Source organism: Sinocyclocheilus grahami, unplaced genomic scaffold (genome assembly GCF_001515645.1).
Source record: "Sinocyclocheilus grahami isolate Dianchi unplaced genomic scaffold, SAMN03320097.WGS_v1.1 scaffold47.1, whole genome shotgun sequence".
NCBI lineage: Eukaryota > Metazoa > Chordata > Actinopteri > Cypriniformes > Cyprinidae > Sinocyclocheilus > Sinocyclocheilus grahami.
The window spans coordinates 1,116,812-1,132,228 of record NW_015505226.1 but is presented as its reverse complement, the minus strand read 5'-3'; the positions used below and the strand labels follow the sequence as shown (position 1 = coordinate 1,132,228).

At 36.3% G+C, this 15,417-nt stretch overlaps 1 protein-coding gene and 1 pseudogene across 1 annotated transcript in view; one reads left to right on the top strand and one right to left on the bottom strand.

Moving 5' to 3' along the window:
* LOC107582692 (inositol 1,4,5-trisphosphate receptor type 1-like) overlaps nucleotides 1-6,767 on the top strand; it is a 42,357-nt gene extending 35,590 nt beyond the window's left edge. Inside the window, exons 56-62 of the mRNA XM_016268619.1 lie at nucleotides 306-495; nucleotides 599-688; nucleotides 1,126-1,238; nucleotides 1,320-1,485; nucleotides 1,582-1,742; nucleotides 4,297-4,458; nucleotides 5,491-6,767. Of these exons, the coding sequence (XP_016124105.1) occupies nucleotides 306-495; nucleotides 599-688; nucleotides 1,126-1,238; nucleotides 1,320-1,485; nucleotides 1,582-1,742; nucleotides 4,297-4,458; nucleotides 5,491-5,577 (969 nt within the window). The 3' untranslated portion in view covers nucleotides 5,578-6,767. The remainder of the gene's footprint in view (nucleotides 1-305; nucleotides 496-598; nucleotides 689-1,125; nucleotides 1,239-1,319; nucleotides 1,486-1,581; nucleotides 1,743-4,296; nucleotides 4,459-5,490) is intronic.
* The window catches only part of LOC107582693 (6-phosphofructo-2-kinase/fructose-2,6-bisphosphatase 4-like), a 13,715-nt pseudogene continuing 4,916 nt past the window's right edge, over nucleotides 6,619-15,417 (bottom strand).

Genomic DNA, 15,417 nt, shown 5'->3' with positions numbered 1-15,417 from the left:
AAATATATTTCTTATATACTATATATATATATATATATATATATATATATATATATATATATATATATATATATATATGTTAGGGCTGTCAGTTTAACACGTAAATGTAATTAATTAATTATGGAAAAATAATGTGATTAAAATATTTTAATGCAGTTAAAGCCCGCCCTATACAAATATTTGTATATATATATACAAATATTGACCTAATTTCATGATGTATTCAACCATTTAAGATAGAACCAAATAATTGTCAAATATTTACACCACTAATGTTAACTAATTGTACATTTGTGTGTTTGAAGTTGTTTGACCTGGTGAACAGGGAAGAGACTCTTTTGAACGTTATCAAGAGTGTGACTCGAAATGGCCGCTCTATTGTCCTGACAGCTGTTCTGGGTCTGATCCTGGTCTACCTCTTCTCCATTGTTGGATATATGTTTTTTAAGGATGACTTCATCCTGGAGGTGAACCGCATCCCCAACGGCACTCTCGGTAACACGTGTTCACACAGACATATCAAAGCAAATCATAAAGTAATGTTCATACTGGTGGGTAAGAAAATTATTTTTGCTGTATTTGAATATATGTGTGTCAGAGGAGGGAGTAAATTTGGCTTCTAGTTTCCTGTCTGAGGGGGTTTGCAATGGAAAAAATGGGTCCTGCCTGCCTGCGGATGTTGAGGATGGTGAGCAGTAAAATTCATCCAAACTATTGCATGATGTGCTGATTAATTAGTCAAAATCACATATTTTCCCCAAATTAAATTATTGTGAGCATAATTGTCATATGTCTATGACAAGTAAAATATTGAATATATGTTTTTAGTAAAAATAAATAAAAAATAATGTGTTTGTAATAGCATACAAGTAATTATTTTATTATTAACAATATTAATTGATGAATGTACTAAGATAACACAAAAATTATTATTAATTACTATTAAGTATTATTGATTAATACTAATATGACACTTAAGCCCTAATCCAATTACTTCAGTCATGTTATCCAAATATATAAATATTATATTACTTTTTAGGAAATATGTTGTAGTCTGATGTTCAGTTGTACACTGAAAGTGACTGGAAACAGAACTTCTACATTGTGTGTTTTGTGTGTTTATAGATGATGTAGAGCGAGCGTGTGATTCTCTGTGGATGTGTATGATCACTGTACTGAGTCACGGTCTCAGGAGTGGTGGCGGAGTTGGAGATGTTCTGCGCAAGCCGTCCAAAGAGGTACGGACATGCATATATTTACAATAATAGTTCATTTTTTTACATAACAACCTTAAGCAAGACCTGAATGTGTGCTTGCAGGAGCATCTGTTCGCTGCACGGGTTGTGTATGACCTTCTGTTCTTCTTCCTGGTGATCATCATTGTGTTGAATCTGATCTTTGGTGTCATCATTGATACGTTTGCTGATCTGAGAAGTGAGAAGCAGAGGAAAGAGGAGATCCTCAAGACCACATGTTTCATCTGCGGTGAGATGAGATGCACAGTTATACTCAAATAAACATATATGTGCCTTCACATGAGATTGGGAATTAATTTTTTGGGTTATTTGCTTGTTCACCCAGGTCTGGAGAGAGATAAGTTTGATAATAAAACAGTGACGTTTGAGGAGCACATCAAGGAAGAGCACAACCTGTGGCATTACCTGTACTTCATTGTGCTGGTGCGGGTCAAGGACTCTACTGAATACACAGGCCCTGAGAGCTACGTCGCTCAGATGATCAAGGTGAGAACATACATGGGGATGACACTCTACTTTGACATTATCATGAAGCTTTTACGGGAAGACATTTAAATGTTTTCATGTGCAATCTTTTACTAATCAAGCTGAAGCTCATATGTAACCCTGGACCACAAAACCATTAAAAGTCTTAAAGGCACAATATGTAATTTTTCGCCGCTAGAGGTCGCGTATTCAAAATAAACAAATAGACAAAGGCGTAGTTTGATGACGCTGTGACTGAGTGTGGAATCATGGGAGTTGTCGTCTTCATCCCCACAGCCGATGCAATACGACAGGACTCGGGCAGAAATCATGTTCATGGATGAGCTAATGATTTATTAATGTAGGAGAATGAAGCAGGGTGAGGCTGAAAGCCGTCGAAGCGAAACGAGGCCACTGAACGAGCGCAACACACGGCTCGAAAGCAGCAGTGCTTTTATTATGCCACAGTCGACCGCTTCCGCTCCTTCCGGTCGTGTGTATGTGGGGGGGGGAAAGCAGCACTGTTTTATCATACTAGATACATTTGGAAGTTCTGTTATAATGTTACTCTGTGTGGTCGTCACCGGTCTAAGAAAAATGCACAACATATTAAAGCGTCTTTGGTGTTTCCGTGTGAACATACATGGGGATGACACTCTACTTTGACATTATCATGAAGCTTTTACGGGAAGACATTTAAATGTTTTCATGTGCAATCTTTTACTAATCAAGCTGAAGCTCATATGTAACCCTGGACCACAAAACCATTAAAAGTCTTAAAGGCACAATATGTAATTTTTCGCCGCTAGAGGTCGCGTATTCAAAATAAACAAATAGACAAAGGCGTAGTTTGATGACGCTGTGACTGAGTGTGGAATCATGGGAGTTGTCGTCTTCATCCCCACAGCCGATGCAATACGACAGGACTCGGGCAGAAATCATGTTCATGGATGAGCTAATGATTTATTAATGTAGGAGAATGAAGCAGGGTGAGGCTGAAAGCCGTCGAAGCGAAACGAGGCCACTGAACGAGCGCAACACACGGCTCGAAAGCAGCAGTGCTTTTATTATGCCACAGTCGACCGCTTCCGCTCCTTCCGGTCGTGTGTATGTGGGGGGGGGAAAGCAGCACTGTTTTATCATACTAGATACATTTGGAAGTTCTGTTATAATGTTACTCTGTGTGGTCGTCACCGGTCTAAGAAAAATGCACAACATATTAAAGCGTCTTTGGTGTTTCCGTGTTTTCTACAAAACAAAACCGGAAATCGAGGGGTTATGACATCATTGCCAGGCGACACAGTGACACTATAGACGCGGTCCGTGTCACTAGTTGAAATCGCTTATTTCTCTGGATTTAAACATTCTTCTAAACACTTGGGATAATGTAAGTACACAAGTCAGCAAAATATGTTCTAGTGGTTTTTGGATATTTTAATTAAAAAATCTTACATATTGTGCCTTTAAGTCGCTGGGGTATATTTGTAGCAATAGCCAAAAATACATTGTATGGGTCAAAATTATCGATTTTTCTTTTATGACAAAAATCATTAGGATATGGTATAGGATATCATTAGGATATATCAGTAAGGATCATGTTCCATGAAGATATTTTGTAAATTTCCTACTGTAAATATATTAAAACTTAATTTTGATTAGTAATATGCATTGCTAAGAACTTCATTTGGACAACTTTAAAGGTGATTTTCTCAATATCTCAATAGATTCCAGATTTTCAAATAGTTGTATCTCGGCCAAATATTGTCAGATCCTAACAAACCATACATCAATGGAAAGCTTCATTATTCAGCTTTCATATGATCTATAAATCTCAATTTCGAAAAATGGACCCTTAAGACTGGTTTTGTGGTTTTGTGGGGTATATATATATATATTTTAAAACTATATTTTGTGTAGTGCATAAAGAATATTTATGCATATATTCTTAGTGCATAAAGAATATTCTTTTTGCATAGTGCATAAAGATCCATTTAGAAATATTTTCAGAACCAAGACTTTTTATTGACCATTTCATGACAATGAAACAAATACAAACCCCTCAATTCTCATTAACCTACTACAACCTGAAAAATATGTATTATTATTAGCAGTAGAATTTATATATGTTAGTACTTGGGATTTTTTGCACTTTAATTTTGTTGTAATTTAACCGCATTAAAAAGAGGATAATATTTATTTTCACATTACAGCAATTAGAATGGGGGTAGGAAAATAAAGCATGTTTATTGATAATCAAGATTTTTTTAAAAAAGCAAAAAATCTTAATGGTCCTAAAAAATGCACTTCATAGTCTTTATTCCATAGATAAATAATAAAACAAACTAATTATATTATCCTAATCTCTATAATCATGAAAAAGAACATCCTGGTCACATGTCGACTTGAAATCTATATATATAATATATATATATATATATTCACCCATAGGATTTTAAGGTATTTTAAATAGATTGCGCCTTTTCTACACAAGGCAGGCTTTGATAAAATCATAACATCATGATTTATCCTTTTCATATTGTTTATCGGTAGCGTGACCTCTTTAACCCCCATTCAGGAACACAATCTGGACTGGTTTCCACGTATGAGGGCCATGTCACTGGTCAGCAGCGATGGTGAGGGTGAACAAAATGAACTGCGTAGTTTGCAGGAGAAACTAGAGTCCACAATGAGGCTGGTCTCCAACCTGACCAATCAGCTCACAGAGCTCAAAGAGCAGGTTTGTGTTTGACTAATTTTATAAAGGTGTATCTGCATACTCTGCCAAATGATTCTTAATAACAAATGGAATGCTTGTACTACACCTAAATTGCAGATGTGTCATAAGCTGTCAACTTGTGGTATGAGGTGTGTATAAGTTACTTAATTGCGATTGACTGAACTCTAGGGATGGGCGTATCGATCCGAAGTATCGATATATCGATACTGACGCGAGTATCGAAAGTATCGATACTCAAACAAAAAATATCGATACTAAGGTGTGTTTTATTTGCCAGTGATTTTGTTTATTTAACAAAAAAATTATAATGTGCACAATATGCATTGAATTGGACGAATAACCTTTGTTAGCGAGTAATTGTGCAAGATAGAACTATTTTCCTGCTCATCTGAACACGCAAATGTTGCAAGACAGAACTAATCATTCCCAGAGAGCGTTCACTCACTTCTGATAGTATAGACATTCAAACAGGGCTGATTTTTCCAAAAGTATCATAAGAAAGCATTAAAGCTTTTGGGAACGGCAGCCCTGAACAATGCTTATCAGAGGACAGAAGGACAGAGTTATTTCACAATATACAAACTGAAATTGTAGCCTACATAGTTTGTGCAATTACAGTTATTTAAATTGAATGTCAATAGATGTTAATGTTAATAGAATAAAAAGGTTGCATTTTATGCATGCAACAGCCTGTCACTGGCAGTCCCTTATGAAAATGAACCATGGTTTTACTAAAGTGACCATAGTTCAACTGTAGTATTTGTAGATTTGAACCATGTGTAAACAAAAATATAACCTAATAAGTTACTATTAAGGCGTATTGAATGTTAAAAATGCGTTTTAAACAAAGTTAAGTGCTTATCATTACCCATTTTACTCTTAGTAATTTAATAATTTAAAAGTTTAGTTCAGAAGTATTGAATCTGTATCGATATCGACGATACTGCCTTGAAAAATATCGGTATCGTATCGAAAACAAAATAAGTGGTATCGCCCATCCCTACTGAACTCATCCCTGTTGTCAATCTTCAGATGACTGAACAGAGGAAACACAAGCAGCGGATTGGTCTGCTGGGAAACCCAGCCCACCTCAACATCAACCCACAGCAGCCGGCGTGAGAGGTGGGGCCTGAGGCCTGACTGACATTATGGAGCATCATTCCAGCATATATGCAGTCATACAGTCACAGCCTTAAAACCGCATGCTATTATATTATCTTATTATGGATTCCTAACAGGATCATGAGGTCATGTCTGGTGATTTTGAGCCTCATTGCTGTATGAGGTGCTATATAAATTTTTTGAAGCACTGATGTGATCACTTCAGAAACAATCTTTGCACTGTGTATGAGTGTAGTATTATAGGATGCTTTCACAGAGTGGTTCTTAAAAGAGTTATATCCCTCTGGATTTATTCGCACCTTTCTATCAAAATGGATTGCGTTTGAGAATATTAATATAATGTGTGAAGATTTTATATATTTTTTTTCTGTGTATATTTATTTTGATGTTCAGATATTTCTCCATTTTAGAATTGATATTGCCGAGATGGACACTCATGTGGAAGGTTTAATAAACACCTACACTGAATGTTAAAAAACACTACATTTAAGTTTCTAGAACAGGAGAACTTGGTTGATGACAATGTTTTAATGACAGTATTTCCAGAAAATGTGACATTGTGCGTCAAATATGAGAACCATGAGCTTCACAAACATTACCACAGTCAGTCCTATCGATCACAGAGACCCACAGGACAGATTAAACTGCAACTTAACAGGGCTCTTTATATTCAGTTCTCAGAAGTGCTCTTCAAAAATATAAAAAACCTGGTAATAAACATAATAATTGAGATGAAAACAGTTCACTTTATCTCCATAAACAGACCGTATAGACCACAGAGTAAAAAAAAAAACTATTATTGTAACATGGCTTTAGAAATGTAAACATTGTATTTGGCTTTTTTCTGGAAACATAACAGAGACAATATATTTGAAAATTTTTAGCTACATTTTGAGCATCCTAATTGACAGTTGTTGTTTTAAACACCTCTCACAATTCTGATAGGACCTGCAAGATCCAGGTGGTTTCAACACTGTACAAAGTAAAGTTCATGTCTGCTGATTAATCTGCATTTATATATTTTTTTTAAACCAAGTCATGTATTCTTGTTTTTTTACGAATAGCATTTAGTGTTAGATGACAGCCAAAGGACTTAATTTAAACCCTAGTGTGTGAATGACTGAGATGTAAAATATTGCTTAAAGTAATGTGAAGCCAGGAAGCAAATCAAATCAAAATAAGAGGGGGAAAAAAAACTTTAAATAGCCAGTATGTGGAAGACACCAGTACTGATCATTTAGTCTCACATAAAAAATGTTAATGATTCCAGCAAAAACCTTCAGTAAAAAATTATAGAAAGAAAACCGCCTTCAAATCTGCTCTGTGCCAGCCTCGAATGCAGGTGTATCACATACACATGTGAATACCCGCGCGCACACACACACACACACTCACCCCAACACTAGGGTTATTAGATCAATAACTGGATTCCAGTCACCTATGTGGCAATTGAGAAGACAGAAAATACAAATATGAGGCCTAAAGCTGCTCATCTTCAGGACTCATAACTGACTTTCTGACCAATGTTTCCAAACACACAGAGGAGTCACATAAAAAGGATGGAACAGGCTGATGGAGTGTTGCTGATGTACAGGATGTGAGGTCATAGGTCAGTAGTGGGGTGGAACAGTGAGAAGAGCCTCTTCTGGCAGACGGGAAATGTCCACATTCTGTCATAGTCAAAGGATGAATTTATTATGATTTTATTTTTTTCAAAAACCATTTTAAAAATTTTTATTTATATATGTAAAATGAATGCCTGGTTTTCTCACCTCAGGTTTGTCTCTGTGAGTGTTCACCGCCTCCACATTAAGATAGATCGACTCCACTTTACAGCCTAGTGCAGGACAGAATCTTAGTTTCCAGGTACATTAAACTACTACATTAAGTTCGGCACTGCTTGTTCTGTTCTTCGTGTTGAATTGCTCAATGGTTTTTACTGTCAGTGCTGTTGTTTTATACAGAACAGGACAGTGCAGAACAACATGTCACTGCTCATTTAGAGTCAAGGTGGTCTTAAAGGGATAGTACACAAAAATAAATAAATAATTTAGTGAATAATAACTTGATTTCAGACCGTTCCTTACAAAAAGCTATCATACTAAGTCAGAATTTTTGACTACACAATGCATGAGTCAAGGTTTTTTCCCCCCCCTCTTCCTGACAGCCCAGTCCCTATCCTCTTCTACTGTATGGAAAGATAGCATGGCCACAAATTAAGAATTTATCCCCACGACTCAATTTGTGTACACGTTTTATTAATTAATTCATCCATAATTAATGGGCACATTAGATTAATTCCTTTGTTTTAGATAAATTGTATCCAATAAGTTCCTTTTTTTTTTGTTGGTTAAGTTGTGGCCACAATTTTAAATTAGATGAGGGAACAAATTATTCAAGCATTAATAATAATAATTATTATTATTTTATTTTTATTATTTAATAATATAACAATATAATATATTGATAATATAATAAAATAAATTCTTTGATAAATAATTTGTGGCCAAAATACCTTGTTTTCCCCCCTCGCATATAACGTGCAGGGCTTCGTACACGTGTTCAATGATGTTAAATTTCATTTTTTGCTGAAGCACCAAGTATACGCTGTGCACATGCTCAGTAAGTGTGTGAGAGAGATGAGTTTCTCACCATAGGCCACAGGAGTAAGTTTCAGGACTGTGTGTAGCGGGCATTTCAGGTACGGCAGCTCTTCTGGAAGGCAAAAGAAAAGGTTAAAGATCATAACAATATGCTAATATTTTATTAACCACAGCATGCCTCTATCAACACACCTGCACTCTTGTCCAGGAAGTAAGCAAGCAGACAGCGCATAACAGCCTGGTGACAAATAACCAAAACATTCTCCTGACGTTCAAGCTCCATAATGACGGGCTCCAATCGCTGGACAAGATCCTCATAAGACTGTAAAGAGCGAGAACATTCAATTTTCTCCGATTTAATGAGGTTACTTTCTAGTTAGTTGTAAATATAGCTTTTCAACACACCTCTCCTTTAGGGTAGCGGTAGCGATATTTGTCCTGGTCTCTGAGGGCGAACTCCAGAGGATAATGTTCCTGGATCTCCTCATACACCATCTCCTCACAGACACCCTGCACACATGTTGAAAGTCACTCACTTGGCACTGTTAAATGGAAGTACAAAGAGAACATTGTTATAATACTATAATACTTACAGCATCAATCTCGTTGAGGGTTTTCCATTGTTCATATGGTACACCCAACGCCTCAGCGGTCTGAATGGTCCGCTTCATCTGACTCGTCCACACCTTGAGATCCTTAATATTCTGATCCTGTATGAACCTCCCTAGACACTGAGCAAACTGAGACATATGAGAAAAGAAAGAGATGGTGAAATCCAAATGACCAATGCCACGGACAATCTTTCACAGACACATATACCATAACGCACCTCTTTACCACGGGGTGACAGGCCTGAATCCCCTCCGATGTGACCTCTGACGTTAAAGTCGCTCTCTCCATGGCGACAGAGGTAGATGGAGCGTGGTGTGATGTGGATGTTCATCAGATAATAAACGATTCTGCTCTGGATGTGGTCCAGTACACGGTTCACCAAATACCGCTGACCCACATCCATTATTTTAATGTATGACAATTCTCTGTAAGCCAAAATATACAGCATTAAAGCAACTACACACAAAATGTATAAATAATATGATGCAATATTTATTCTCAGATGGAATACACGATCACATTCTAAGAACGGGGAAACAAAAATGAAATCCGATTTCTGACCTGTCTAGGTTTTCATCCAGTGGCTGGTAACTGTTCTCATAGCATTTGATCCTCTTCATGAAGTCCTGGATGGCTTCTTCAGTGTTGCGGTCAGTGTAGTCAGGGCTACCCAGCTTCACCTGCTGCTCTCCGACACACAAAAACGGGAGAAATTAATGCTGGGATCATTTAATAAATAAATATTAAGGTACTGAAGAAAAATGCTTGAGGTCAAGACATTTTTGAGGGAAAATATCGGATCACTGATTAGAACAAATGATTAAAACATTAGAAATCACTGGAATACTACAAATCACTAGTCAATATTTTAATCACTGCCTTACCACAATGTTCTCTGCAATAACTTTGGGGTCTTCACACACAGATTCCACAAAAAACACCTAATTAAAAACATCAAAACTTGAGGATAGTAAAAATAAAATGGAAATTAAAAAAGTGAAGAAACACTTAACTACTCAAATGTTTACCTTATAGCCATTTTGTTCTGCAAATCTCATGATGGTGACCCTCCGTTCTCTGGTTGTGTTCGTGGCATCAAACACCTGAACAAAACAACATACTCATAAATAAGTTTCAATGTTTTTGAAAAAAAAACAAAAAAAAAGTCTCATGCTCACCAAGGCTGTATTTATTATTTATTCGAAAAAAAATACAATAAAAATTGTAATATTTTGAAATATTACTACAATTTAAAATAACTGTTTTCTATTTTAATACATTTAAATTTTTAATTTATTCCTGTGATGGCAAAGCTGAATTTTATTACTCCAGTCTTCAGCGTCACATGATCCTTCAGAAATCATTCTAACATGCTGATTTGTTGCTCAAGAAACAGATTAATATTGAAAACAGTTGTTTTTTTAGGATTTTTTTGCTTGAGTAGAAAATAAAAGCAACAAATAAAGGAGAATAAGACCAAAAGAATAAAAATAGAAATTTTTTGTAACATAAATACCTTTACAGTCACTTTTCATCAATATAATGCTTTAGGTGCTCAAATAACATTTCTTATCATTACCAATGTTAAAACCAACAGATTATTTGATGAATAGAAAGTTCAAAAGAACAGCACTTATTTGAAATAGAAATCTTTTGTAACATTATAAATGTTGTTACTGTCACTTTTGATCAATTGAATGTGTCCTTGCTTTTATGAATGGTAGTATATAAATTATGAATCGGTGTGATAAATTAATGGAAATGCAAAACTACTCACAGCAACATGGCCACCCTCAACACTGAGATACTGTCTGACATCATTGAGTGCTGCCAAAGCACACTGCCTGAAAACAGAAAATAAATCAATAAAATCATATGACAGCACAAAATGCACAGCAACAGCAAAAACACATGAGAACAAGCATACAGAAATGAAAAACATGCTGCATCTTACTTTCTTATCTTCAGCCCTTCCTCATTATCAGGGCGAAAGAATTCAAAGCTCTTGTAGATTTTCACACATTCTCTCCGATACTGTCCCACATTGAATTCTGCAAAAATATACACAGATTTACCCACTGTATGCTGGATGTATAAATGTTTAGGAGTATGTGTGCATTTTACTGTACCTTTGGTTGGTACACCAATCCAGTTGAGGTAGCGTGTGAGTTTTTTAGAAATGTAGGTTTTTCCTCTCGCTGGTAGGCCCACAGCCACAATGAGAGTGGGACAGTTGGTCATGCAAACTGCCATGAGACAGAGAGAGAGAGAATAAAAATGTGTCTGTAAATATCAGCTGTTCTCTCTACAACAGAAAGCTTTTCAGTTGGTATGATAGTCTCTGCAGCCTCTGAAGGAATTTTAACTTTTCCTAATTTGATGAGAATAAATGTATTCTGGTTATTGTGAAATATTATGAAATAGTCTTTGGAAACCATCGGCTTTATACTTTTTACCTTAACCAAATAGAGCAAAAAACTATATTCAACCAGGTATTGGCATAAACCAAATAATTTCTGCAGAATAAAACATTCTGTTTTATCCATGTATGTTTGAGACAAATCTATTGATTAATATACGAGGTAACATGCTATTATCCATACATTTGTGTCAGTCCTCCTGTTGCATATTATTCAAATTATAAGATCTTTTTATTGTCTGCATTTCAAGAAATGAAATTCATTACTCATCATGGTTATCAAGCTCTTCTCAATGTCTGCCTCATGAATCAGGTTCCTCGATACTGAGAGATCATGTGCACGGTGTACCTGATGCAGTCAATTCTCTGCTGTCTAATCAAATACGGATCCTACTGAGACTGTGTTTAGCATCAATTTTTGCTGCAAGTACAGCTGCTTCAATGTAAGGTTCATGGAGTTCAAAACAAATCTGCCAATTACACAAAAATCAGCATATAATTAAGTACATCCTTGCAAGTGTAGGGAGTCTTTGAGAATCGGCCTCGCTCAGCAAACCTGCTCTTTAAAAGGCTATAAACTTCCTCTGAAAATCCTCTATGACAGCAGCTTTGGGGCCACAGTGATCTTGAAAAACCCTCAACTTTTGCACAGTTACCTTTTGTCCATTTGAATGCAACAGGCCCTAAGGAATTTAAAGGATATCCCTAAAGTCAGATCACAATCCTGAAATCCCACCCAAACTACTTCATTTTACAGAGCGAATACAACCACAAAAGTAGACCATTTCGCCAAAATAGGATAGGAAAGAATGGCATTGTCGGTTTTTTTTTTTTTTAACTCCCGAGGGAAACTGAGGGGGAAAACACATTAAAACAGCTTTCATTCAAAACAAGAGGGCAGAAAAAAAAAACAGGCTGCACAATTTCCACTATGTAATATATATTTTTAATTACCTTCAGAAGGATAATTATCAATGTTGCAACTTTGTTTATTTGATTAGTGACCTAGAAATAGAATCTAAAATGAATCAAAAAAATTACATACAATTTACTTCCCAGATTTTTAGTGTGGACTAGGAAATAAAACATAAATAGTCAAGAAAACTACCAGACTGTTATGAATTGTTACAATTTGTTTATCAAAATATGAGCTAAATGACAAACACTAGGTCACATTCTCTGCCATTATGTTTATCCTCAGGACAGGGACAATGTTAGCTGATCAACATGAGCTCAGACGAGCAACAGGGGTCTGCTGCTGTTCACACGCTGCACACATGGGCTGCGAGTGTTGATGCGCCATTGACCAATCAGAGAACGTCTCCAGTCAGGCCTCAGCCAATAGAACGCCAGCGACGCAACATAATGCACGCGACTACTGTACCGGTGCAGAAAACATGCTCGAGCTGTGCTGGTTATCTAACAGCACAAAATATTCAGCTGATATGCTCATGATGCAGCAGAGTTGTTATTAATAAATGAAGTAAATACGCATACGGAGTGAGAGGAGTTTAATAGTGATACAGCACTTTCGGCTTGGTGTGACGCATTGGACACGTTATTCATAAACACTCAGTGTTCACTCTTGCCAGCTTTTTCTTAAGCAAAGCCTGAGAAGACACTGGGAGAAACAATTGTGTTGCTAAATACCACAGAGCTTAGATCAGAGATTCAAGGTAGCTTACTGTACTTAACCTAACCAGTGCGTTATATCGGAGGCTGAACAGGTTTCGGTGCATGGTTGCATCATTCCCGTCTGGGACTACTTAGTTCACCGGGTTTACTGACATTATAGTGCTTGAGGTGTTAGATGCATGCCCACAAAGCACAATGTTGATCATGTAATTTATATGAATATTAATAGAAATTACATGGAAAATCAATCAATGAGACAACAAGCACATGTGGTGAAAATCTTCCTAAATAACCGAACATACAACATTACTTCCGCACCCGACAGCATTGTATTACTCAACTCCAGATGGTGACTTTAACAAACCCATAAAATACAACACACACGAATTCTGCTAAATCTGTACTTACACCAGAGGTAAAACCTAAAAGATGCGATTGTAACCAGGCAAGTATCGTTACGCGGGAATTTGTCAAAAAAAATAAGAGCGCTTGGGACAGCTGCATCCAAAACAAAGCCCATAAACTGATACATATAACAACATTGTCTCTGATCATTTGTAGTCGTGAAACGCTGGCATTTGCAGAAAGCAAGCATACCTCTTTTTTGAGAAATGTGTTTTTCCGGTAGCCCGTTCTTGCATGGCATCCATATTTTTCGCAGTGGGTTTTGTGTGAGCTCTCTGGGAATCGCCATTATAATATCCTCGGTGGAACTCATCCTGGTTGTATTATCATGACCAGGTTCTAGAGCTGAACCCCCTGTTCTCTGATACTGAGCTGGTCACGGTGGGCTGTGTGTCATATCTGCTGAGCGATAGCAATGACCGACTGTACCGTAATACCAGCAAAAAACGCGCGCGCATAAAAGAAAAATTCGGTTTATATTAAAACAAAGTTAACAGTTTCATAATTAAGCAATTCCGAAATACCACTTGCATGAACACAGTCATTTTTCAAAGCCAAATTACATTAGCAAATAAAAATTAGATAATTAACTTGTAAAAGCTACTCAAAAGCAGATTATGCAACCAGCCACTAGTGACTAGATTAAAACAGCTGATTATATTAAGCAGAATACTGATTACGCTGAATAATGTTTTCTTTAACATGACTCTTAATGGTTAATGGCTAATGTTATTTCTTAATTTCTCCACAATCCAAGCTCATCTGCGCTTTATTACACATATTCACCGTTTTTTTTGTTTTGTTTTGTTTTGTTTTGTTTTCACTGAATAACAAGCGGTACATTGCATATGCAAAAGCATAATAACTCTCCGACTTTGTTAAACTCGTACAAGTGTTGTTTGTCATTATAGTATTTGGTCAGAGGGCATGCGCTGAAAATTACACAATTTTACACTAGAAATACCACATTGTATCTAATCTACCGTAAAACTACTCAATGATGTGGCCAACCTAAAAAATAAAAATATATATAAAAAAGGGGGGGAAAGGGGCGAACAAGATGTTCCGAAGCGCTCGCAGAAGTTTGAGAAAAACATTTCTGCTGCTGTTCACATGAAGTGCACATGGGTCGTGAATGTTGATATGTCTTTACCCAATCAAAGCCCCTCGACAGTAAGGAATCAGCCAATAGAATAGCAGAGAGACTTCACGAGGAGACCTGCGCTGAGAGGGGCACAGTATGGCAAGCCATTTTAGCTTAAAATATCCCCAGCCTTACTCGTCGTAATTGCATTTTTACTAGTAACAATTCCGATTAGAGAGCTCTCTAATTCAATTACAGAGCTCTCTAATTCAATTACAGAGCTCTCTAATTCAATTACAGAGCTCTCTAATTCAATTACAGAGCTCTCTAATTCAATTACAGAGCTCTCTAATTCAATTACAGAGCTCTCTAATTCAATTACAGAGCTCTCTAATTCAATTACAGAGCTCTCTAATTCAATTACAGAGCTCTCTAATTCAATTACAGAGCTCTCTAATTCAATTACAGAGCTCTCTAATTCAATTACAGAGCTCTCTAATTCAATTACAGAGCTCTCTAATTCAATTACAGAGCTCTCTAATTCAATTACAGAGCTCTCTAATTCAATTACAGAGCTCTCTAATTCAATTACAGAGCTCTCTAATTCAATTACAGAGCTCTCTAATTCAATTACAGAGCTCTCTAATTCAATTACAGAGCTCTCTAATTCAATTACAGAGCTCTCTAATTCAATTACAGAGCTCTCTAATTCAATTACAGAGCTCTCTAATTCAATTACAGAGCTCTCTAATTCAATTACAGAGCTCTCTAATTCAATTACAGAGCTCTCTAATTCAATTGTTACTAGTAAGAACTGAATTAGAGAGCTCTCTAATCGGAATTGTTACTAGTAAAAATGTATTTAGAGAGCTCTCTAACTGGAATTATTACTAGTAAAAATACAATTACAGAGCTCTATAATTCAATTGTTACTAGTAAGAACTGAATTATAGAGCTCTCTAATTGTAATCCTTACTAGTAAGAATTGAAATATAGAGCTCTCTAATTCAATTACAGAGCTCTCTAATTCAATTGCAGAGCTCTCTAATTCAATTGCAGAGCTCTCTAATTTAATTGTT